Here is a 23,292-nt window from a genome sequence, read left to right as displayed (position 1 = left end):
AGATAATGTCATTATTAGACATAAATACCACTTGAAGCTTGATGATGAGTTGATCATTTGAATCAGCTGTGTAGTGCTAAGGCAAAAACAAAAATGTGCACAGGTGTTTGGGGATATACCACAGCTGGTGAGGTTCACCCTCAACACAGGGGTGCATGTTCAGCCCCCTCCTGTAAATTACAGTAAACATTACTCACATAAGTTCCAAAAGAATAAAAACATTTCAAATGGCATTATGTGTATATAAAGTGTTGTAACAATCTGAAAATAGTTAAAGTACAAAAAGGAAAATAAATAAACATAAATATGGGTTATATTTACAATGGTGTTTGTTCTTCACTGGTTGACCTTTTTTTTGTGGCAACAGGTCACAAATCTTACTGTTGTGATGGCACACTGGTATTTCACCCAGTAGATATGGGAGTTTATCAAAAAAAGTGGGTTTGTTTTCAAATTCTTTGTGGGTCTGTGTAATCTGTGGGAAATATGTATCTCTAATATGGTCAGACATTTGGCAGGAGGTTAGGAAGTGCAGCTCAGTTTCCACCTCATTTTGTGGGCAGTGTGCACATAGCCTGTCTTCTCTTGAGAGCCAGGTCTGCCTACGGCGGCCTTTCTCAATAGCAAGGCTATGCTCACTGAGTCTGTGCATAGTCAAAGCTTTCCTAAAGTTTGGGTCAGTCACAGTGGTCAGGTATTCTGCCACTGTGTACTCTCTGTTTAGGGCCAAATAGCATTCTAGTTTGCTCAGTTTTTTTGTTAATTCTTTCCAATGTGTCAAGTAATTATCTTTTGTTTTCTCATGATTTGGTTTGATCTAACTCTGTTGCTGTCCTGGGTCTCTGTGGGGTGTGTTTGTGTTTGTGAACAGAGCCCCAGGACCAGCTGGCTGAGGGGACTCTTCTCCAGGTTCATCTCTCTGTAGGTGATGGCTTTGTTATGGAAGGTTTGGGAATCGCTTCCTTTTAGGTGGTTGTAGAATTTAACGTATTTTCTCTAGATATAGATAATTAGCCGGTATCGGTCTAATTATGCTCTGCATTTATGCATTTGGTGTTTTACGTTGTTCACAGAGGATATTTTTTGCAGAATTCTGCATGCCGTCTCAGTTGGTGTTTGTCTCTGTCTTTCTCCCTCTCTCTCCCTCTCGTTGTCTTTCTCCCACTCTCTCTCTTTCTGTTTCTTTCTTTCTCTCTCCCTCTCTCCCTTTCTCTCTCTCTTTCTGTCTCTTACTCTCTGTCTCTCTCTGTCTCTCGCTCTCTGTCTCTCTCTTTCTCTGTCTTTATGTCTCTGTCTCTGTCTGTCTCGCTCTCTGTTACGCTACAGGTGCAGAATGTCCAAGGAGCCTTTAATGCGTTGGGAGGAGCTGACAGGCTGGGCTCCAACCGTACGTAGAGATCTGTCTATCTCTCTCCATCTGTTGTCAGCAGAATCTCTCTACTCATCATCAGGACATGTAGCTGTTCCTAGAGCACTGAGAGGGGATCTGAGGGGCTCCCGAGTGGCACAGCGGTCTGAGGCACTGCATCTCAGTGTTAGAAGCATCACTACAGACCCTGGATTGATTCCAGGCTGTATCAACTGGCTGAGATTGGGAGTCCCATCGGGCGGCGCACAATTGGACCAGCGTCGTTCGGGTTAGGTTTTGGCCAGGGTATGCCGTCATTGTAAAAATTTGTTAAATAAAGGTTAGATAAATGTGTGTGTGTGTGTGTGTGTGTGTGTGTGTGTGTGTGTGTGTGTGTGTGTGTGTGTGTGTGTGTGTGTGTGTGTGTGTGTGTGTGTGTGTGTGTGTGTGTGTGTGTGTGTGTGTGAGAGAGGTGTGTGTAAGAGGTGTGTGTGAGAGGTGTGTGTGTGCGTGTGTGTGTGAGAGAGGTGTGTGTGTGAGAGGTGTGAGAGGTGTGTGTGTGTGTGTGTGTGAGAGAGAGAGGTGTGTGTGTGTGTGTTTGTGTGTGAGAGAGAGGTGTGTGTGTGTGTGTGTGTGTGTGTGTGAGATCAGAATGCGTGTGAACAGAGTGTGTGTCCTGCATCTTTCTCGCAGGCAGGGTATGGTGCTGACAGAGTGGGCTGCCTCACTTCTAGTTCTTAGGAAACTTTACAGTATTTTTTTATTTTTATTTATTAACATTGTTAGCCCAGAAAATTGTATGTGTTAGTTCTTCCTGGCTGTATGTAATATTGGATATCAGAGAGGCGGTAACTCACTACGACCAGGAATATGACTTTACCGAAGCGGATCCCAGGACAATTGAACTGATTCCAAAACAACCGACCCAAAACAACACCGGCAGAAAAGAGGTCCTCGGAGCTTCTAATTACAATTAGGAGGCGCGCACACCACCCACCGCTTCCGAGCATATTACTCGCTAATGTTCAGTCCCTGGATAACAAAGTTGACGAGATCAGGGCGAGGGTTTCTTTCCAGAGAGACATCAGGGATTGTAACGTACTCTGTTTCACGGAAACATAGCTCTCTCAGGATATACTGTCTGAGTCCGTACAGCCAGTTGGGTTCTCAGTTCATCGCGCCGACAGGAATACATATGATTAACTACTCATAACGTACGGGAACTCAAGTCCTTTTGTTCACCCGACCTAGAATACCTCACAATCAAATGCAGACCGTATTATCTCCCAAGAGAATTTACTTTGATTATAGTCATGGCCCTGTACAGAGAAAGCGGAACAGCGCCTCTTCAACCTCAGGAGGCTGAAGAAATTTGGCTTGTCACCTAAAACCCTCACAAACTTTTACAGATGCACAATTGAGAGCATCCTGTTGGGCAACTGCACCATCCGCAACCACAAGGCTCTCCAGAGGGTGGTGCGGTCTGCTCAACGCATCACCGGGGGAACACTGCCTGCCCTCCAGGACACCTACAGCACCCGATACCACAGGAAGGCCAAAAAAATCATCAAGGACAACAACTACCCGAGCCACTGCCTGTTCACCCCGCTATCATCCAGAAGGTGAGGTCAGTACAAGTGCATCAAAGCTGGGACCGAGAGACTGAAAAACAGCTTCTATTGCAAGGCCATCAGACTGTTAAACAGCCATCACTAGCACATTAGCGGCTGCTGCCTATAGACATAGACTAGAAATCACTGGCCACTTTTTAATTACTTTATCCTATCCCAGGTAGCCAACAAGGTATGGACTATAACCCTACCAGTATACTGTAGCCAACAAGGTATGGACTATAACCCTACCAGTATACTCTAGTCAACAAGGTATGGACTATAACCCTACCAGTATACTGTAGACAACAAGGTATGGACTATAACCCTACCAGTATACTGTAGCGAACAAGGTATGGACTATAACCCTACCAGTATTCTGTAGCCAACAAGGTATGGACTATAACCCTACCAGTATACTGTAGTCAACAAGGTATGGACTATAACCCTACCAGTATACTGTAGCCAACAAGGTATGGACTATAACCCTACCAGTATACTGTAGCCAACAAGGTATGGACTATAACCCTACCAGTATACTGTAGCCAACAAGGTATTCCTTCCCTGTGGCTCAGTGTGTAGAGCATGGTGTTTGCAATGCCAGCATGGTGTGTGCAATGCCAGGGTTGTGGGTTTGACTCCCACGGGGGCCAGTACAAAAAAAATATGTATGAAATGTATGTATTCACTACTGTAAGTTGCTCTGGATAAGAGTGTCTGCTAAAATGTAATGTAAAATGTATGGACTATAACCCTACCAGTATACTGAAGTCAACAAGGTATGAAAATAACCTACCAGTATACTGTAGCCAACAAGGTATGGGTAACATGTCCCTGTTCTATACTCTCTCCACCCCTTCCAGAACTCTGCACTTGTACACTCCTTGTCATGGAGGTAAAACTATATTATTGGTGTAAGCATTAGAGGTAGTTGGTGTTCTCTAGACAGTACTCAGTGTATATAGCCCTTGGTTCTCTCCAGACCTGACTGCCCTTAACCAACACAAAAACATCCTTTGGCGTTCTGCATTAGCATCGAACAGCCCCAGTGATATGCAACTTTTCAGGGAAGTTAGAAACCAATATACACAGGCAGTTAGAAAAGCCAAGGCTAGCTTTTTCAAGCAGAAATTTGCTTCCTGCAACAAACTCAAAAAAGTTCTGGGACACTGTAAAGTCCTTGGAGAATAAGAGCACCTCCTCCCAGCTGCCCACTGCACTGAGGATAGGTAACTCTGTCACCACCGATAAATCCACTATAATTGAGAATTTCAATAAGCATTTTTCTGTGGCCGGCCATGCTTTCCACCTGGCTACCCCTACCCCAGTCAAAAGCACTGCACCCCCCACAGCAACTCGCCCAAGCCTTCCCCATTTCTCCTTCTCCCAAATCCAGTCAGCTGATGTTCTGAAAGAGCTGCAAAATCTGGACCCCTACAAATCAGCCGAGCTAGACAATCTGGACCCTTTCTTTCTAAAATTAGCTGCCGAAATTGTTGCAACCCCTGTTACAAGCCTGTTCAACCTCTCTTTCGTGTCGTCTGAGATTCCCAAAGATTGGAAATCAGCTGCGGTCATCCCCCTCTTCAAAGGGGGGGACACTCTTGACCAAAACTGCTACAGACCTATATCTATCCTACCCTGCCTCTCTAAAGTCTTCGAAAGCCAAGTCAACAAACAGATGACCGACCATTTCGAATCCCACCGCACCTTCTCCGCTATGCAATCTGGTTTTAGAGCTGGTCATGGGTGCACCTCAGCCACGCTCAAGGTCCTAAACGATATCTTAACCGCCATCGATAAGAAACAATACTGTGCAGCCGTATTCATTGACCTGGCCAAGGCTTTCGACTCTGTCAATCACCACATCCTCATCGGCAGACTCAACAGCCTTGGTTTCTCAAATGATTGCCTCGCCTGGTTCACCAACTACTTCTCTGATAGAGTTCAGTGTGTCAAATCGGAGGGCCTGTTGTCCGGGCCTCTGGCAGTCTCTATGGGGTTGCCACAGGGTTCAATTCTTGGGCCGACTCTTTTCTCTGTATATATCAATGATGTCGCTCTTGCTGCTGGTGAGTCTCTGATCCACCTCTACGCAGACGACACCATTCTGTATACTTCTGGCCCTTCTTTGGACACTGTGTTATTAACTACCCTCCAGACGAGCTTCAATGCCATACAACTCTCCCTCCGTGGCCTCCAACTGCTCTTAAATACAAGTAAAACTAAATGCATGCTCTTCAACCGATCGCTGCCTGCACCTGCCCGCCCGTCCAGCATCACTACTCTGGACGGTTCTGACTTAGAATATGTGGACAACTACAAATACCTAGGTGTCTGGTTAGACTGTAAACTCTCCTTCCAGACTCACATCAAACATCTCCAATCCAAAGTTAAATCTAGATATGGCTTCCTATTTCGCAACAAAGCATCTTTCACTCATGCTGCCAAACATACCCTCGTGAAACTGACCATCCTACCGATCCTCGACGATGTCATTTACAAAATAGCCTCCAATATCCTACTCAATAAACTGGATGCAGTCTATCACAGTGCCATCCGTTTTGTCACCAAAGCCCCATATACTACCCAGCACTGCGACCTGTACGCTCTCGTTGACTGGCCCTCGCTTCATACTCATCGCCAAACCCACTGGCTCCAGGTCATCTACAAGACCTTGCTAGGTAAAGTTCCCCCTTATCTCAGCTCGCTGGTCACCATAGCAGAACCCACATGTTGCACGCGCTCCAGCAGGTATATCTCTCTGGTTACCCCCAAAGACAATTCCTCCGTCGGCCGCCTTTCCTTCCAGTTCTCTGCTGCCAATGACTGGAATGAACTACAAAAATCTCTAAAACTGGAAACACTTATCTCCCTCACTAGCTTTAAGCACCAGCTGTCAGAGCAGCTCACAGATTACTGCACCTGTACATAGCCCATCTATAATTTAGCCCAAACAACTACCTCTTACCCCTACAGTATTTATTTATTTATTTATTTTGCTCCTTTGCACCCCATTATTTCTATTTCTACTTTACACTATCTTCCACTGCAAATCTACCATTCCAGTGTTATACTTGCTATATTGTATTTACCTCGTCACCATGGCCTTTTTTGTCTTTACCTCCCTTATCTCACCTCATTTGCTCACTTTGTATATAGACTTATTTTTCTACTATATTATTGACAGTATGTTTGTGGTAACTCTGTGTTATTGTATGTGTCAAACTGCTTTGCTTTATCTTGACCAGGTCGCAATTGTAAATGAGAACTTGTTCTCAACTTGCCTACCTGGTTAAATAAAGGTGAAATAAAAAAATCAAAAGTGTGTTCATCCCATAGTACAGAGGTGTTCTCTAGACAGTACTCAGTGTGTACATCCCGTAGTATAGAGGTGTTCTCTAGACAGTACTCAGTGTGTACATCCCGTAGTATAGAGGTGTTCTCTAGACAGTACTCAGTGTGTACATCCCATAGTATAGAGGTGTTCTCTAGACAGTACTCACTCTGTACATCCCATAGTATAGAGGTGTTCTCTAGACAGTACTCACTGTGTACATCCCATAGTATAGAGGTGTTCTCTAGACAATACTCACTGTGTACATCCCATAGTATAGAGGTGTTCTCTAGACAGTACTCAGTGTGTACATCCCATAGTATGGAGGTGTTCTCTAGACAGTACTCACTGTGTACATCCCATATTATAGAGGGGTTCTCTAGACAGTACTCACTGTGTACATCCCATAGTATAGAGGTGTTCTCTAGACAGTACTCACTGTGTACATCCCATAGTATAGAGGTGTTCTCTAGACAGTACTCAGTGTGTACATCCCATAGTATAGAGGTGTTCTCTAGACAGTACTCACTGTGTACATCCCATAGTATAGAGGTGTTCTCTAGACAGTACTCAGTGTGTACATCCCGTAGTATAGAGGTGTTCTCTAGACAGTACTCAGTGTGTACATCCCGTAGTATAGAGGTGTTCTCTAGACAGTACTCAGTGTGTACATCCCATAGTATAGAGGTGTTCTCTAGACAGTACTCACTGTGTACATCCCATATTATAGAGGGGTTCTCTAGACAGTACTCACTGTGTACATCCCATAGTATAGAGGTGTTCTATAGACAGTACTCACTGTGTACATCCCATAGTATAGAGGTGTTCTCTAGACAGTACTCACTGTGTACATCCCATAGTATAGAGGTGTTCTATAGACAGTACTCACTGCTTACATCCCATAGTATAGAGGTGTTCTCTAGACAGTACTCACTGTGTACATCCCATAGTATAGAGGTGTTCTCTAGACAGTACTCAATGTGTACATCCCATAGTATAGAGGTATTCTCTAGACAGCACTCACTGTGTACATCCCATAGTATAGAGGTGTTCTCTAGACAGTACTCAGTGTGTACCTCCCATAGTATAGAGGTGTTCTCTAGACAGCACTCACTGTGTACATCCCATAGTATAGAGGTGTTCTCTAGACAGTACTCATTTTGTACATCCCATAGTATGGAGGTGTTCTCTAGACAGTACTCACTGAGTACATCCCATAGTATAGAGGTGTTCTCTAGACAGTACTCACTGTGTACATCCCAAGTATAGAGGTGTTCTCGAGACAGTACTCACTGTGTACATCCCATAGTATAGAGGTGTTCTCTAGACAGTACTCAGTGTGTACATCCCAGAGTATGGAGGTGTTCTCTAGACAGTACTCAGTGTGTACATCCCATAGTATGGAGGTGTTCTCTAGACAGTACTCACTGTGTACATCCCATAGTATAGAGGTGTTCTCTAGACAGTACTCACTGTGTACATCCCATAGTATAGAGGTGTTCTCTAGACAGTACCTACTGTGTACATTCCATAGTATAGAGGTGTTCTCTAGACAGTACTCAGTGTCTACATCCCATAGTATAGAGGTGTTCTCTAGACAGTACTCAGTGTGTACATCCCATAGTATGGAGGTGTTCTCTAGACAGTACTCACTGTGTACATCCCATATTATAGAGGGGTTCTCTAGACAGTACTCACTGTGTACATCCCATAGCATATAGGTGTTCTATAGACAGTACTCACTGTGTACATCCCATAGTATAGAGGTGTTCTCTAGACAGTACTCACTGTGTACATCCCATAGTATAGAGGTGTTCTCTAGACAGTACTCAGTGTGTACATCCCATAGTATAGAGGTATTCTCTAGACAGCACTCACTGTGTACATCCCATAGTATAGAGGTGTTCTCTAGACAGTACTCATTTTGTACATCCCATAGTATGGAGGTGTTCTCTAGACAGTACTCACTGAGTACATCCCATAGTATAGAGGTGTTCTATAGACAGTACTCACTGTGTACATCCCAAGTATAGAGGTGTTCTCTAGACAGTACTCACTGTGTACATCCCATAGTATAGAGGTGTTCTCTAGACAGTACTCAGTGTGTACATCCCATAGTATGGAGGTGTTCTCTAGACAGTACTCACTGTGTACATCCCATAGTATAGAGGTGTTCTCTAGACAGTACTCACTGTGTACATCCCATAGTATAGAGGTGTTCTCTAGACAGTACTCAGTGTGTACATCCCATAGTATGGAGGTGTTCTCTAGACAGTACTCACTGTGTACAGTCCATAGTATAGAGGTGTTCTCTAGACAGTACTCAGTGTGTACATCCCATAGTATGGAGGTGTTCTCTAGACAGTACTCACTGTGTACAGTCCATAGTATAGAGGTGTTCTCTCGACAGTACTCACTGTGTACATCCAATAATAACATGACATTTTGTAACCAACCAGTAAACATGTCTTCTCTCTCTCTGTCCCGCCCCTGCAGGAGTACGTAGCCAATAATAACTGTACATATTGTAACCAACCAGTAAACATGTCTTCTCTCTCTCTTTGTCCCGCCCCTGTAGGAGTACGTAGCCAATAATAACATTACATATTTTAACCAACCAGTAAACATGTCTTCTCTCTCTCTTTGTCCCGCCCCTGCAGGAGTACGTAGCCAATAGCCACACAGGAAGGATTATCCCAGCTCTCTGGTACCGCTATGACCTCAGTCCAATCACAGTCAAGTACACAGAGAAGAGACAACCCCTCTACCGGTTCATAACTACGGTAAGTTACCTTAACCCCTATCCCTATCTTCAACCACAACCCTAACCGCTAACCCCTAACCACTAACCCCTAGCTTCATGTCCACATCCTGGTTCAACCCTAACCACTAACCCCTAGCTTCATGTCCACATCCTGGTTCAACCCTAACCGCGAAACCCTAGCTTCATGTCCACATCCTGGTTCAACCCTAACCGCTAACCCCTAGCTTCATGTCCACATTCTGGTTCAACCCTAACCCCTGACCTTAACCCATAACCCTAACCTGTCCTCCCTTTCCCCTCCAGATCTGTGCTATCATCGGAGGGACGTTCACGGTAGCAGGCATCATAGACTCCTGTATATTCACAGCCTCCGAGGCCTGGAAGAAGATCCAGATAGGAAAGATGTCCTGAGGACATATCATTACGCTGTCCTGAGGACGCATCACTACGTATCACTACACCCCCATAAAACGTATTTATAACATCAGAAAGGCGTATTTCAATAGTCTACAGGCTTCCTCTCCTTCACCTGCTAGAATAATACTATATACCATTTAGCTGACGATCTTTTCCAAAACATTCATGGTACACATTTTCTTTATGGGAGGCCCCAACAGGAATCGAACCCACCATCCTGGCATTACAAATGCCATGCTCTACCCACTGAGACATACATTCCTTCATCTGTCAGAACAGATTAAGGAAAGGAGACTTTAGACTATTGAGATAGAGACTGGCATTATGTTTCCCATACGACAACGGGAAGGATGGTCGACTGTAGGAAGATCATAAGTTGTGCCTTTACGTTTTGTGAAGCCCGTGTCATGTCTCACAAATGCAAAATCAAATCTTCTCAAAGTTCAGTAAAAAAAAATTCTGTTGTTGTTTTTTTCAATGTTGACTGAACCAGGGCTTTCTAATTCTCATTTCATAATGCTGAATCTGCGACGGTATTGACTGAATTATAGACCAGCAACAACGTTGGCAATCAGTGGTCAATGTTTTCTGCCCCCTCTCCTTTTTATAGAATGTTTCCCAAATCCATTGTGACTGACCGTACTATCGGTTTGATGTCCTTGTGTCAAATCCTTTTGTTCTGAAATTCTTCTTGCTTTTTACAAATTTTGTTTTACTTTCTGAGAATTTTTTAAGGATTCGGATGTCTCATTTTTGCCAAAAGAATAGTATTTTCTTAGTTTCGTCTTATATTTTACACTGTCTGTATGTAAATGTGTTGTGTTCTTTTTATTTGTAATTGATAACAATCGGTATTATCCTTTTGACGTTGTTACAGGGTTTCTGTGGGAAGGGAGGGAACTGTTCAGTTATAAGGGCTATATCCCAAATGGCACCCTATCGCCAATGTAGTGCATGACTTTTAGACCAGGCCCCATAGGGCTATCATCAAATGTAGTGCACTACACAGGGAATAGGGTGCCATTTGGGATTCCGTCGAGATTATGTTCTTTATCAATGGTCTCGTCGCTACCATGCCAACTAAGATGAAGGCCATTGAAGTCTTTGTTAAAACAGGTATTTCTGGACTAGGTCAGACATGTTCCTGTTATGAAAGTATCCGATGACGTGTCATCACTGCAACAACCCATTGTACTACCAGTAAAGTTACCTTAGCAACCACGGTGTTCTAGTTCCTACTTCCTCATGACAACAGACAACCACTGACCTCATACTTTTCAATCTCCTTCCTTTTTAGAGACAATGATTTTGTGATGATCTAGTTACTCGTTGTCCTTACTCAATCGGCCTGGAATATTCCAAGCCAATGAAAACGTGTTGCATAAAACTGACTATTTTTTTTTTTTTTATATACTGACGTATTTGTTTGATACTTTAGTGGGAACATTCCACCCATAGAACTGGAACTCATTGTAATTCTATAGTTCCACTCTGCCAACGTGTGTTAACCTAGCAATGTTGAAATGTTGACTTCAGGTCACTGATTCAGTCCACATGTAGCTAGCTGTGTCTGTTTTTTTTGGTTTTTTTACGCTGTCACCTCATCTTCGTCACCAGTCCTACGCCCATCAATGATAGGGCGGCAATAGTTTAACTGACTGCAGATATCTGAGACCACATGTCGTTGATCTCCGTTGTTCTATCTCAGCTGAGACCACAAGTACATTATGGCAAGAGGCTTTTACGCTGTCATCTTTGTCAAAACGCCATCGTTGATGCCTCCTTTATTCTCACCCTCATCCCTCCTTCAGTCAGGTGGATGGATGCTCCCCCACCTTTGTTCTGTCCCACTCGGCACTCTATTCCCTATAAAGTGCACTACTTTTGCCCAGAGTCCTAAGGGCCCTGGTCAGAAGTAGTGCACTCAATGGGGAATAGGGTGCCATTTGGGATGCACACTTGAGAGATGCCAGTAGAGTGATACCAATACAGAAAGTTCTAGACCTGTCTGAAACAAGTCATGTGGAGTAGAGACATTACATCTCTGGTCTTCATACATTACATCTCTGGTCTTCATCCATTACATCTCTGGTCTTCATAAATTACATCTCTGGTCTTCATACATTACATCTCTGGTCTTCAGACATTACATCTCTGGTCTTCCTACATTACATCTCTGGTCTTCCTACATTACATCTCTGGTCTTCATTCATAAATCCAGTCCATTCTCTGAACACCCCTCCTCCTCACTCTACAGTGACCTAATCATGAGATGTTGTACTAACAGATCAGACTCACATACTGTAATTTAAAGTTTGGACTCTTCCCATATCGCGATCATAATGAAAAAAATAACAGATGTGAGACATGACTAAAGAAGATATATTGCCTTTTTTATTTTCATATTTTTGTACAAATAAACAAAAGAAGCTTACTCTGTATAAAGATATAAATCTGAACTGTGGTCGATATAAAATACTTTGGCTTTGGTTTTGACATACTACTGCCACCCAGTGTTTGGTTAGAGAACTGCAGGTACAGACGGCTCAGTCCAGTATGTACCGGTAGGCCATAGAGAGGGGAAGGAGTATACTACAATATACTCCCAACACTTGTGGCTAGCAAGACTGGAATCCACAATTAATATTGCTAATTTCTTGAAAAATAGTGAAGCAGCAATATTCAGTTAGGATTCCAAACTGTTAGAACCCACTGTAGTCAATCACAGGTTGGAGGGGGAGGAGCTAGCCCACTGTGGTGATGATAATGATGACATCACAGGTTAGAGGGGGAGGGGCTAGCCCACTGTGATGATGATAATGATGACATCACAGGTTAGAGGGGGAGGGGCTAGCCCACTGTGATGATGATAATGATGACATCACAGGTTAGAGGGGGAGGGGCTAGCCCACTGTGATGATGATAATGATGACATCACAGGTTGGAGGGGGAGGGGCTAGCCCACTGTGGTGATGATAATGATGACATCACAGGTTAGAGGGGGAGGAGCTAGCCCAATGAGATTATGATAATGATGACATCACATGTTAGAGGGGGAGGAGCTAGCCCAATGAGATGATGATAATGATGACATCACAGGTTAGAGGAGGAGGGGCTAGCCCACTGAGATGATGATAATGATGACATCACAGGTTGGAGGGGAAGGGGCTAGCCCACTGTGATGATGATAATGATGACATCACAGATTAGAAGTGGAGGGGCTAGCCCACTGAGATGATGACATCACAGGTTGGAGGATGCGAGGCAGCCTGTATCATCAGGGGAGGAGAAGAAGTCCAGGACCCTGCCCTCCTCTGACAGCTGACCGTACTCGTTGTTGTAAAAGGTCTGGCCAGAGAGCTGGGAGAGGAAGGCTGGTCGGTGTCTGGAACTAACGGAGATACCGCTGGACTCTACCACCACCAGGCGCTCTGTACTACTGGGGGGAGAAGGGAGGAGAGGAGCGGAGGTGGGAGAGGAGGGGAGAAGGTGGGCGAGGAGGGGAGAGGGGAGGATGTGGGCGGGAGTGGAGAGGAGAGGAGAGGAGGGGAGAGGGGGGGAGGTGGGAAGAGGGGAGGGGAGGGGAGACAGCTCTTAGGACGATATGCTTTTGTTATTTTCTGACCAGTTTTTTAAAAACATTTTCAAAAAACAGACAGGACCCACACAGACAGATAGGCGCCTTGTCATTTTAAGGGCATGATGTTATTGGTGTGTTAAACATACTTGGCTCCTCTGTGTTCGTGTTGGATCATGTCAAACTCCTCTGACGCCAGAACCATCCCACTGTCTGTCTGGTTGTCCTGGGGAGAGAACACAGCAGTCCATCAGCATCACATTCAATAACGACAAGTCAAGGGCTTTGGAGACTAGCTTAACATGTTGACCTGTTTAGATAACTAGAGACTAGCTTAACATGTTGACCTGTTTAGATAACTAGAGACCAGCTTAACGTGTTGATCTGTTTAGATAACTGGAGACCAGCTTAACATGTTGACCTGTTTAGATAACTGGAGACCAGCTTAACGTGTTGATCTGTTTAGATAACTGGAGACCAGCTTAACATGTTGACCTGTTTAGGCTAGCAGCTGAACACTGTTGAGGCTGGCAACAGGTCAACATGTTAAGCTAGTCTCCAGTTTCCAGCCTAAACAGGTCAACATGTGATAAAGGAATTTATATGTTTAAAGTAATGACTAAAGAATTCCACCCTGAAATGTATCAGACTATGTGAAATGTATCAGAATTATAAGACTATGTGAAATGTATTAGAATTATAAGACTATAATCCAATAATGTATGTGTGAGACAAGTTAAGGGTGAGAAATGGATGGTTGAGAAAACAAAGGACAATTGAACTACACATGACCTGGTTGTAACTATGAAAACTGGTACCAGGAAAGAGGGCCTTTCCAAGGCCCCTCTAATCTGGGGAGGAGAGATACGGCTAGAAACTGCCAGGCGGGTAGAAAAGTGATAAACTGTGTGTGTGTGTGTGTGTGTGTGTGTGTGTGTGTGTGTGTGTGTGTGTGTGTGTGTGTGTGTGTGTGTGTGTGCACGCAGGTGGGGTGAGAGTTATAAAATGACTGTGTATGCGTTTTTGACTTCAGAGCTCTCGTGAATAAACTACAACAAACCTTTTGCAGAATCTGAGACTTTGCCTAATTATTAAACCCAGGGTCTTACAAACCTCGGGGAAATAGTCAAAGCTTAAATGATTGTTTAGTTATCATCATTGGGATTGAAAATTCTCGTGACAGCATGTTAAGCTGGTCTCCAGTTATCTAAACAGGTCAACACGTTAAGCTAGTCTCCAGTTATCTAAACAGGTCAACACGTTAAGCTAGTCTTCAGTTGCCTTAACAGATCAACACGTTAAGCTGGTCTCCAGTTGCCTAAACAGACCAGCTTAACATGTTGACCTGTTTAGATAACTGGAGACCAGCTTAACGTGTTGATCTGTTAAGGCAACTGAAGACCAGCTTAATGGGGCTAGGGGGCAGTATTTTCACGGCCGGATAAAAAACGTACCCGATTTAAACTGGTTACTACTCTTGTGTGATTATTTCTGGCTGGGTACTCTCCTAACATAATCTAAAGTTTTGCTTTCGCTGTAAAGCCTTTTTGAAATTGGACAATGTGGTTGGATTAACGAGAGTCTTATCTTTCAAATGGTGTAAAATAGTCATATGTTTGAGAAATTGAAGTTATAGCATTTTTAAGGTTTTTGTATTTCGTGCCACTCGATTCCACTGGCTGTTGATTAGGTGGGACGATTTCGTCCCACATACCCGAGAGAGTTAACATGTTGACCTGTTTAGATAACTGGAGACCAGCTTGGATCGCTAAGCAACAGACAGTTATTAGACAGGACAGCCTCTCAGGAGAGATTTTACTAAATGTCACCAACTGTTTGACATTTGGCGTTTGAATAGAGCAATGGAGAGATGAAGAGATAGAGAGGGATGAAGAGATAGAGGGATGGAGAGTTGAAGAGATACAATGATAGAGGGAGGAAGAGATGCAATGATGGAGAGATGGAGGGATACAATGATAGAGGGATGGAGAGATACAATGATGGAGAGACAATGATAGAGGGATGGAGAGATACAATGATGGAGAGACAATGATAGAGGGATGGAGAGATACAATGATGGAGAGACAATGATAGAGGGATGGAGAGATACAATGATGGAGAGACAATGATAGAGGGATGGAGAGATACAATGATGGAGGGATGAAGAGATGAAGAGATACAATGATGGAGAGACAACGTTAGAGGGATGGAGAGATGAAGAGATACAATGATGGAGAGACAACGATAGAGGGATGGAGAGATGAAGAGATACAATGATGGAGAGACAACGATAGAGGGATGGAGAGATGAAGAGATACAATGATGGAGAGACAATGATAGAGGGATGGAGAGACAATGATGGAGAGACAATGATACAGGGATGGAGAGACACAATGATGGAGAGACAATGATAGAGAGATGGAGAGATACAATGATGGAGAGACAATGATAGAGGGATGGAGAGATACAATGATGGAGAGACAATGATAGAGGGATGAGAGATACAATGATGGAGAGACAATGATAGAGGGATGGAGAGATACAATGATGGAGAGACAATGATAGAGGGATGGAGAGATACAATGATGGAGAGACAATGATAGAGGGATGGAGAGATACAATGATGGAGAGATGGAGCGATACAACGATAGAGGGATGAGAGATGACAAAATACTGTACAAGGATAGAGGGAGAAGAGATACAACGATGAAGAGATACAATGATAGAGGGATGAAGAGATACGACAGAGAGATGGAGAGATGAAGAGATACAACAATAGAGGGATGGAGAGATGAAGAGATACAATGATGGAGAGATTTAGAGAGACAACGACGGAGAGATGGAGAGATGAAGAGATACAATGATAGAGAGATGAAGAGATACAACGACAGAGAGATGGAGAGATACAACGACATAGATGAAAAGATGATAAGATGCAATGATGAAGAGATTGAGAGAGACAACAACGGAGAGATGGAGAGATGAAGAGATACAATGATAGAGAGATGGAGAGATACAACGACAGAAAGATGGAGAGAACGATAGAGAGATGGAGAGATGGAGAGATACAACGATAGAGAGATGAAGAGAGAGTGCAGGAGAGACAGATCTTACTCCGTTGTTGTGGGTTTTATACCAGGTCGTTTCCATTGGTAGCTCCTCAAATGTCTTGACTCTGGGTTGGTATGATGACAGCTTCGATGGCCCCACGAACACACAGCCCGCGAAGGGCACACAGTTATAATACCTGCCAAACACACACACACACACATTACCCCTATGTTATGTATACCTGTTGAGTGAGGACCTCAGAGGACCCCAGGAAGAGTAGCTGTTGAGTGAGGACCCCAGAGGACCCCAGGAAGAGTAGCTGTTGAGTGAGGACCCCAGAGGACCCCAGAGGACCCCAGGAAGAGTAGCTGTTGAGTGAGGACCCCAGAGGACCCCAGGAAGAGTAGCTGTTGAGTGAGGACCCCAGAGGACCCCAGGAAGAGTAGCTGTTGAATGAGGACCCCAGAGGACCCCAGGAAGAGTAGCTGTTGAGTGAGGACCTCAGAGGACCCCAGGAAGAGTAGCTGTTGAGTGAGGACCCCAGAGGACCCCAGGAAGAGTAGCTGATGCTAAAGTAACAGCTAACGGGGATGGGAAAATATTAGAAAATGACAACATAAAACTAAATGAATCTCCATTTCCACTGTCTTCACTGCTACTCATGGAGTGCTTAGGGGCCTAGGGTTGCCAGTTTCCTAGCCTTTTAACCAGAGACTGATTTTGACCTGGGGATACCTGCAGGCGAGGTGCCCGGTAATGCATTTACACTGAAGTTCCTACTGCTCTATCAATGTGATTAGTGGTTACATCAGAAACGTGCCAGGGAGAAAAGAATATGTGAGGTCTGCCTGGAGAAGTCAGCAGCAGTAGTAGTAGTAGTAGTAGTGGTAGGGGTAGTAGTGGTAATAGTAGTAGTGGTAGTAGAAGCGGTAGCGGTAGTAGTAGAAGTAGCTGTAGTGGTAGTAGTAGTAGTAGCTGTAGTGGTAGTAGTAGTAGCTGTAGTGGTAGTAGTAGTAGCTGTAGTGGTAGTAGTAGTAGCAGTAGTAGTAGCTGTAGCTGTAGTAGTAGCAGTAGTAGTAGTAGTAGTAGTAGCTGTAGTGGTAGCAGTGGTAGAAGAAGTGGTAGTGGTAGTAGTAGTAGTAGTAGTAGTAGTAGTAGTAGTAGTAGTAGTGGCAGTAGTAGTAGTAGTAGTGGTAGTAGTAGTGGTAGTAGCAGTGGTAGTAGTAGTGGTAGTAGTAGTGGTAGTGGTGGTAGTAATAGTGGTAGTGGTTGTAGTAGTAGTAATTGTAGTAGTGGTAGTGGTAGTAGTAATTGTAGTAGTGGTAGTGGTAGTAGAAGTAGTGGAAGTAGTGGTAGTGGTAGTGGTAGTAGTGGTAGTAGAAGTAGAAGTAATGGTAGTGGTAGAGGTAGTGGTAGTGGTAGTAGTAGTGGTAGTGGTAGAAGTAGAAGTAGTGGTAGTGGTAGTAGTAGTAGTAGTAGTAGTGGTAGTAGTGGTAGTAGTGGTAGTGGTAGTAGTAGTAGTGGTAGTGGTAGTAGTAGTAGAAGTAGTGGTAGTGGTAGTAGTAGTGGTAGTGGTAGTAGTAGTGGTAGTGGTAGTGGTATTGTGGTTGTAGTAGTAGTAGTAGTGGTAGTGGTAGTGGTAGTTGTGGTAGTAATAGTGGTAGTGGTAGTAGTAGTAGTAGTAGTAAGTGTAGTAGTAGTAGTAGTAGTAGTGGTAGAAGACATTAGTAGTGGTAGTAGTAGTAGTAGTAGCAGTAGTAGTAGTAGTAGTATTAGGAGAAGTCGTAGTGGTAGTGGTAGTGGTAGTAGTAGTAGAAGTCGTAGTGGTAGTAGTAATAGCAGTAGTAGTAGAAGTCGTAGTGGTAGTAGTAGTGGTAGTGGTAGTGGTAGTAGTAGTAGTGGTAGTGGTAGTAGTGGTGGTAGTGGTAGTAGTGGTAGTAAGAGTGGTAGTAGTAGTAGTAGTAGTACTAGTAGTGGTAGTAGTAGTAGTGGTAGTAGTAGTAGTGGTAGTAGTGGCAGTAGTAGTAGTAGTGGTAGTAGTATTGGTAGGGGTAGTAGGTGTAGTGGCTGTCGTCGTGGAAGTAGTCATAGCGTAATAGGATTGTACCTAATGGGGAGGCTGTGACAGGCCAGTCTCAGCTCCTCCTGTGAAGCGGGTCGTGATGAGGCCTGAGAGAACCCGTCTTCCTCAGAGCTCTGGGACGGATTCAGGGGGATGTAGTCCTTACCATCCTACGGAGTATAATATCAGTCCTTACCGTCCTACAGAAAATAATATCAGTCCTTAACATCCTACATAATATAATATCAGTCAATCCTTACCATCCTACAGAATATAATATCAGTCCTTACCATCCAACAGAATATAATATCAGTCAGTCCTTACCATCCAACGGAATATAATATCAGTCCTTACCGTCCTACAGAAAATAATATCAGTCCTTAACATCCTACATAATATAATATCAGTCAATCCTTACCATCCTACAGAATATAATATCAGTCATTACCGTCCTACAGAATATAATATCAGTTAGTCCTTACCATCCTACATAATATAATATCAGTCCTTACCATCCTACAGAATATAATATCAGTCCTTACCATCCTACAGAATATAATATCAGTCCTTACCATCCTAAAGAATATGATATCAGTCCTTACCATCCTACAGAATATAATATCAGTTAGACCTTACAATCCTACAGAATATAATATCAGTTAGTCCTTATCATCATAAAGAATATAATAACAGTTAATCCTTATCATCCTACAGAATATAATATCAGTCTTTAACATCCTACAGCATATAATATCAGTTAGACCTTACAATCCTACAGAATATAATATCAGTTAGTCCTTACCATCCTACAGAATATAATATCAGTCCTTACCATCATACATAATATAATATCAGTCATCCTTACCATCCTACAGAATATAATATCAGTCATTACCGTCCTACAGAATATAATATCAGTTAGTCCTTATCATCCTACAGAATATAATATCAGTTAATCCTTATCATCCTACAGAATATAATATCAGTCCTTACCATCCTACAGAATATAATATCAGTCCTTACCATACTACAGAATATAATATCAGTCCTTACCATCCTACAGAATATAATATCAGTCCTTACCATCCTACAGAATATAATATCAGTCAATCCTTACCATCCTACAGAATATAATAACAGTCCTTACCATCCTACATAATATAATATCAGTCAATCCTTACCATCCTACAGAATATAATATCAGTCATTACCGTCCTACAGAATATAATATCAGTTAGTCCTTACCATCCTACATAATATAATATCAGTCCTTACCATCCTACAGAATATAATATCAGTCCTTACCATCCTACAGAATATAATATCAGTTAGACTTTACAATCCTACAGAATATAATATCTGTTAGTCCTTATCATCCTACCGAATATAATATCAGTTAATCCTTATCATCCTACAGAATATAATATCAGTCCTTACCATCCTACAGAATATAATATCAGTCCTTACCATCCTACAGAATATAATATCAGTCCGTACCATCCCACAGAATATAATATCAGTTAGACCTTACAATCCTACAGAATATAATATCAGTCCTTACCATGCTACATAATATAATATCAGTCAATCCTTACCATCCTACAGAATATAATATCAGTCAATCCTTACCATCCTACAGAATATAATATCAGTCATTACCGTCCTACAGAATATAATATCAGTTAGTCCTTACCATCCTACAGAATATAATATCAGTCCTTACCATCCTACAGAATATAATATCAGTCCTTACCATCCTACAGAATATAATATCAGTCCTTACCATCCTACAGAATATAATATCAGTCCTTACCATCCTACAGAATATAATAATAGTCCTTACCATCCTACAGAATATAATATCCGTTAGACCTTACAATCCTACAGAATATAATATCAGTTAGTCCTTATCATCCTACAGAATATAATATCAGTTAGTCCTGATCATCCTACAGAATACAATATCAGTCATTACCATCCTACAGAATATATTATCAGTCCTTACCATCCTACAGCATATAATATCAGTTAGTCCTTACCGTCCTACAGAATATAATATCAGTTAGTCCTTACCGTCCTACAGAATATAATATCAGTTAGTCCTTACCATCCTACAGAATATAATATCAGTCCTTACCATCCTACAGAATATAATATCAGTCAGTCCTTACCATCCTACGGAATATAATATCAGTCCTTACCGTCCTACAGAAAATAATATCAGTCCTTAACATCCTACATAATATAATATCAGTCCTTACAATCCTACATAATATAATATCAGTCAGTCCTTACCATCCTACATAATATAATATCAGTCAGTCCTTACCATCCTACAGAATATAATATCAGTCATTACTGTCCTACAGAATATAATATCAGTTAGTCCTTACCATCCTACAGAATATAATATCAGTCCTTACCATCCTACAGAATATAATATCAGTCCTTACCATCCTACAGAATATAATATCAGTCCTTACCGTCCTACAGAATATGATATCAGTCCTTACCATCCTACAGAATATAATATCAGTTAGACCTTACAATCCTACAGAATATAATATCAGTTAGTCCTTATCATCATAAAGAATATAATAACAGTTAATCCTTATCATCCTACAGAATATAATATCAGTCTTTAACATCCTACAGCATATAATATCAGTTAGACCTTACAATCCTACAGAATATAATATCAGTTAGTCCTTACCATCCTACAGAATATAATATCAGTCCTTACCATCATACATAATATAATATCAGTCATCCTTACCATCCTACAGAATATAATATCAGTCATTACCGTCCTACAGAATATAATATCAGTTAGTCCTTATCATCCTACAGAATATAATATCAGTTAATCCTTATCATCCTACAGAATATAATATCAGTCCTTACCATCCTACAGAATATAATATCAGTCCTTACCATACTACAGAATATAATATCAGTCCTTACCATCCTACAGAATATAATATCAGTCCTTACCATCCTACAGAATATAATATCAGTCAATCCTTACCATCCTACAGAATATAATAACAGTCCTTACCATCCTACATAATATAATATCAGTCAATCCTTACCATCCTACAGAATATAATATCAGTCATTACCGTCCTACAGAATATAATATCAGTTAGTCCTTACCGTCCTACAGAATATAATATCAGTTAGTCCTTACCGTCCTACAGAATATAATATCAGTCCTTACCATCCTACAGAATATAATATCAGTCCTTACCATCCTACAGAATATAATATCAGTCAGTCCTTACCATCCTACGGAATATAATATCAGTCCTTACCGTCCTACAGAAAATAATATCAGTCCTTAACATCCTACATAATATAATATCAGTCCTTACAATCCTACATAATATAATATCAGTCAGTCCTTACCATCCTACATAATATAATATCAGTCAGTCCTTACCATCCTACAGAATATAATATCAGTCATTACTGTCCTACAGAATATAATATCAGTTAGTCCTTACCATCCTACAGAATATAATATCAGTCCTTACCATCCTACAGAATATAATATCAGTCCTTACCATCCTACAGAATATAATATCAGTCCTTACCATCCTAAAGAATATAATATCAGTCCTTACCATCCTACAGAATATAATATCAGTTAGACCTTACAATCCTACAGAATATAATATCAGTTAGTCCTTATCATCCTAGAGAATATAATATCAGTTAGTCCTTACCATCCTACAGAATATAATATCAGTCCTTACCATCATACATAATATAATATCAGTCAAACCTTACCATCCTACAGAATATAATATCAGTCATTACCGTCCTACAGAATATAATATCAGTTAGTCCTTATCATCCTACAGAATATAATATCAGTTAATCCTTATCATCCTACAGAATATAATATCAGTCCTTACCATCCTACAGAATATAATATCAGTCCTTACCATACTACAGAATATAATATCAGTCCTTACCATCCTACAGAATATTATATCAGTTAGACCTTACAACCCTACAGAATATAATATCAGTCAATCCTTACCATCGTACAGAATATAATATCAGTCCTTACCATCCTACATAATATAATATCAGTCAACCCTTACCATCCTACAGAATATAATATCAGTCATTACCGTCCTACAGAATATAATATCAGTTAGTCCTTACCATCCTACATAATATAATATCAGTCCTTACCATCCTACAGAATATAATATCAGTCCTTACCATCCTACAGAATATAATATCAGTTAGACTTTACAATCCTACAGAATATAATATCTGTCAGTCCTTATCATCCTACCGAATATAATATCAGTCAAATCTTACCATCGTACAGAATATAATATCAGTCCTTACCATCCTACATAATATAATATCAGTCAACCATTACCATCCTACAGAATATAATATCAGTCATTACCGTCCTACAGAATATAATATCAGTTAGTCCTTACCATCCTACATAATATAATATCAGTCCTTACCATCCTACAGAATATAATATCAGTCCTTACCATCCTACAGAATATAATATCAGTTAGACTTTACAATCCTACAGAATATAATATCTGTCAGTCCTTATCATCCTACCGAATATAATATCAGTTAATCCTTATCATCCTACAGAATATAATATCAGTCCTTACCATCCTACAGAATATAATATCAGTCCTTACCATCCTACAGAATATAATATCAGTCCTTACCATCCTACAGAATATAATATCAGTTAGACCTTACAATCCTACAGAATATAATATCAGTCAATCCTTACCATCCTACAGAATATAATATCAGTCCTTACCATCCTACATAATATAATATCAGTCAATCCTTACCATCCTACAGAATATAATATCAGTCATTACTGTCCTACAGAATATAATATCAGTTAGTCCTTACCATCCTACAGAATATAATATCAGTCCTTACCATCCTACAGAATATAATATCAGTCCTTACCATCCTACAGAATATAATATCAGTCCTTACCATCCTACATAATATAATAATAGTCCTTACCATCCTACAGAATATAATATCAGTTAGACCTTACAATCCTACAGAATATAATATCAGTTAGTCCTTATCATCCTACAGAATATAATATCAGT

General features: G+C 41.4%; 2 protein-coding genes across 4 annotated transcripts in view; one reads left to right on the top strand and one right to left on the bottom strand.

The window, feature by feature from the left end:
* LOC106591096 (endoplasmic reticulum-Golgi intermediate compartment protein 1) overlaps nucleotides 1-10,697 on the top strand; it is a 92,650-nt gene extending 81,953 nt beyond the window's left edge. Inside the window, 4 exon segments of the mRNA XM_045725004.1 lie at nucleotides 1,327-1,387; nucleotides 2,042-2,046; nucleotides 8,956-9,078; nucleotides 9,363-10,697. Of these exon segments, the coding sequence (XP_045580960.1) occupies nucleotides 1,327-1,387; nucleotides 2,042-2,046; nucleotides 8,956-9,078; nucleotides 9,363-9,470 (297 nt within the window). The 3' untranslated portion in view covers nucleotides 9,471-10,697.
* Nucleotides 10,698-11,848: 1,151 nt separating this feature from the next.
* LOC106612321 (vascular endothelial growth factor receptor 3) overlaps nucleotides 11,849-23,292 on the bottom strand; it is a 787,633-nt gene continuing 776,189 nt past the window's right edge. For 2 of the 3 annotated variants that reach the window (XM_045724267.1, XM_045724269.1), the window contains 4 exons: nucleotides 18,212-18,336; nucleotides 16,168-16,300; nucleotides 13,203-13,279; nucleotides 11,849-12,915 (listed from right to left, as the gene is read on the bottom strand). In XM_045724267.1, coding sequence (XP_045580223.1) covers nucleotides 12,720-12,915; nucleotides 13,203-13,279; nucleotides 16,168-16,300; nucleotides 18,212-18,336 — 531 coding nt within the window. In that variant the 3' untranslated portion in view covers nucleotides 11,849-12,719. The remainder of the gene's footprint in view (nucleotides 12,916-13,202; nucleotides 13,280-16,167; nucleotides 16,301-18,211; nucleotides 18,337-23,292) is intronic. The other variant, XM_045724268.1, reaches the window with a different exon arrangement.

This window comes from Salmo salar, chromosome ssa09 (genome assembly GCF_905237065.1).
Source record: "Salmo salar chromosome ssa09, Ssal_v3.1, whole genome shotgun sequence".
In the NCBI taxonomy this organism is placed as follows: domain Eukaryota; kingdom Metazoa; phylum Chordata; class Actinopteri; order Salmoniformes; family Salmonidae; genus Salmo; species Salmo salar.
Note: the sequence above shows the minus strand (reverse complement) of the source record. Positions and strands in the feature narration are given on the sequence as shown.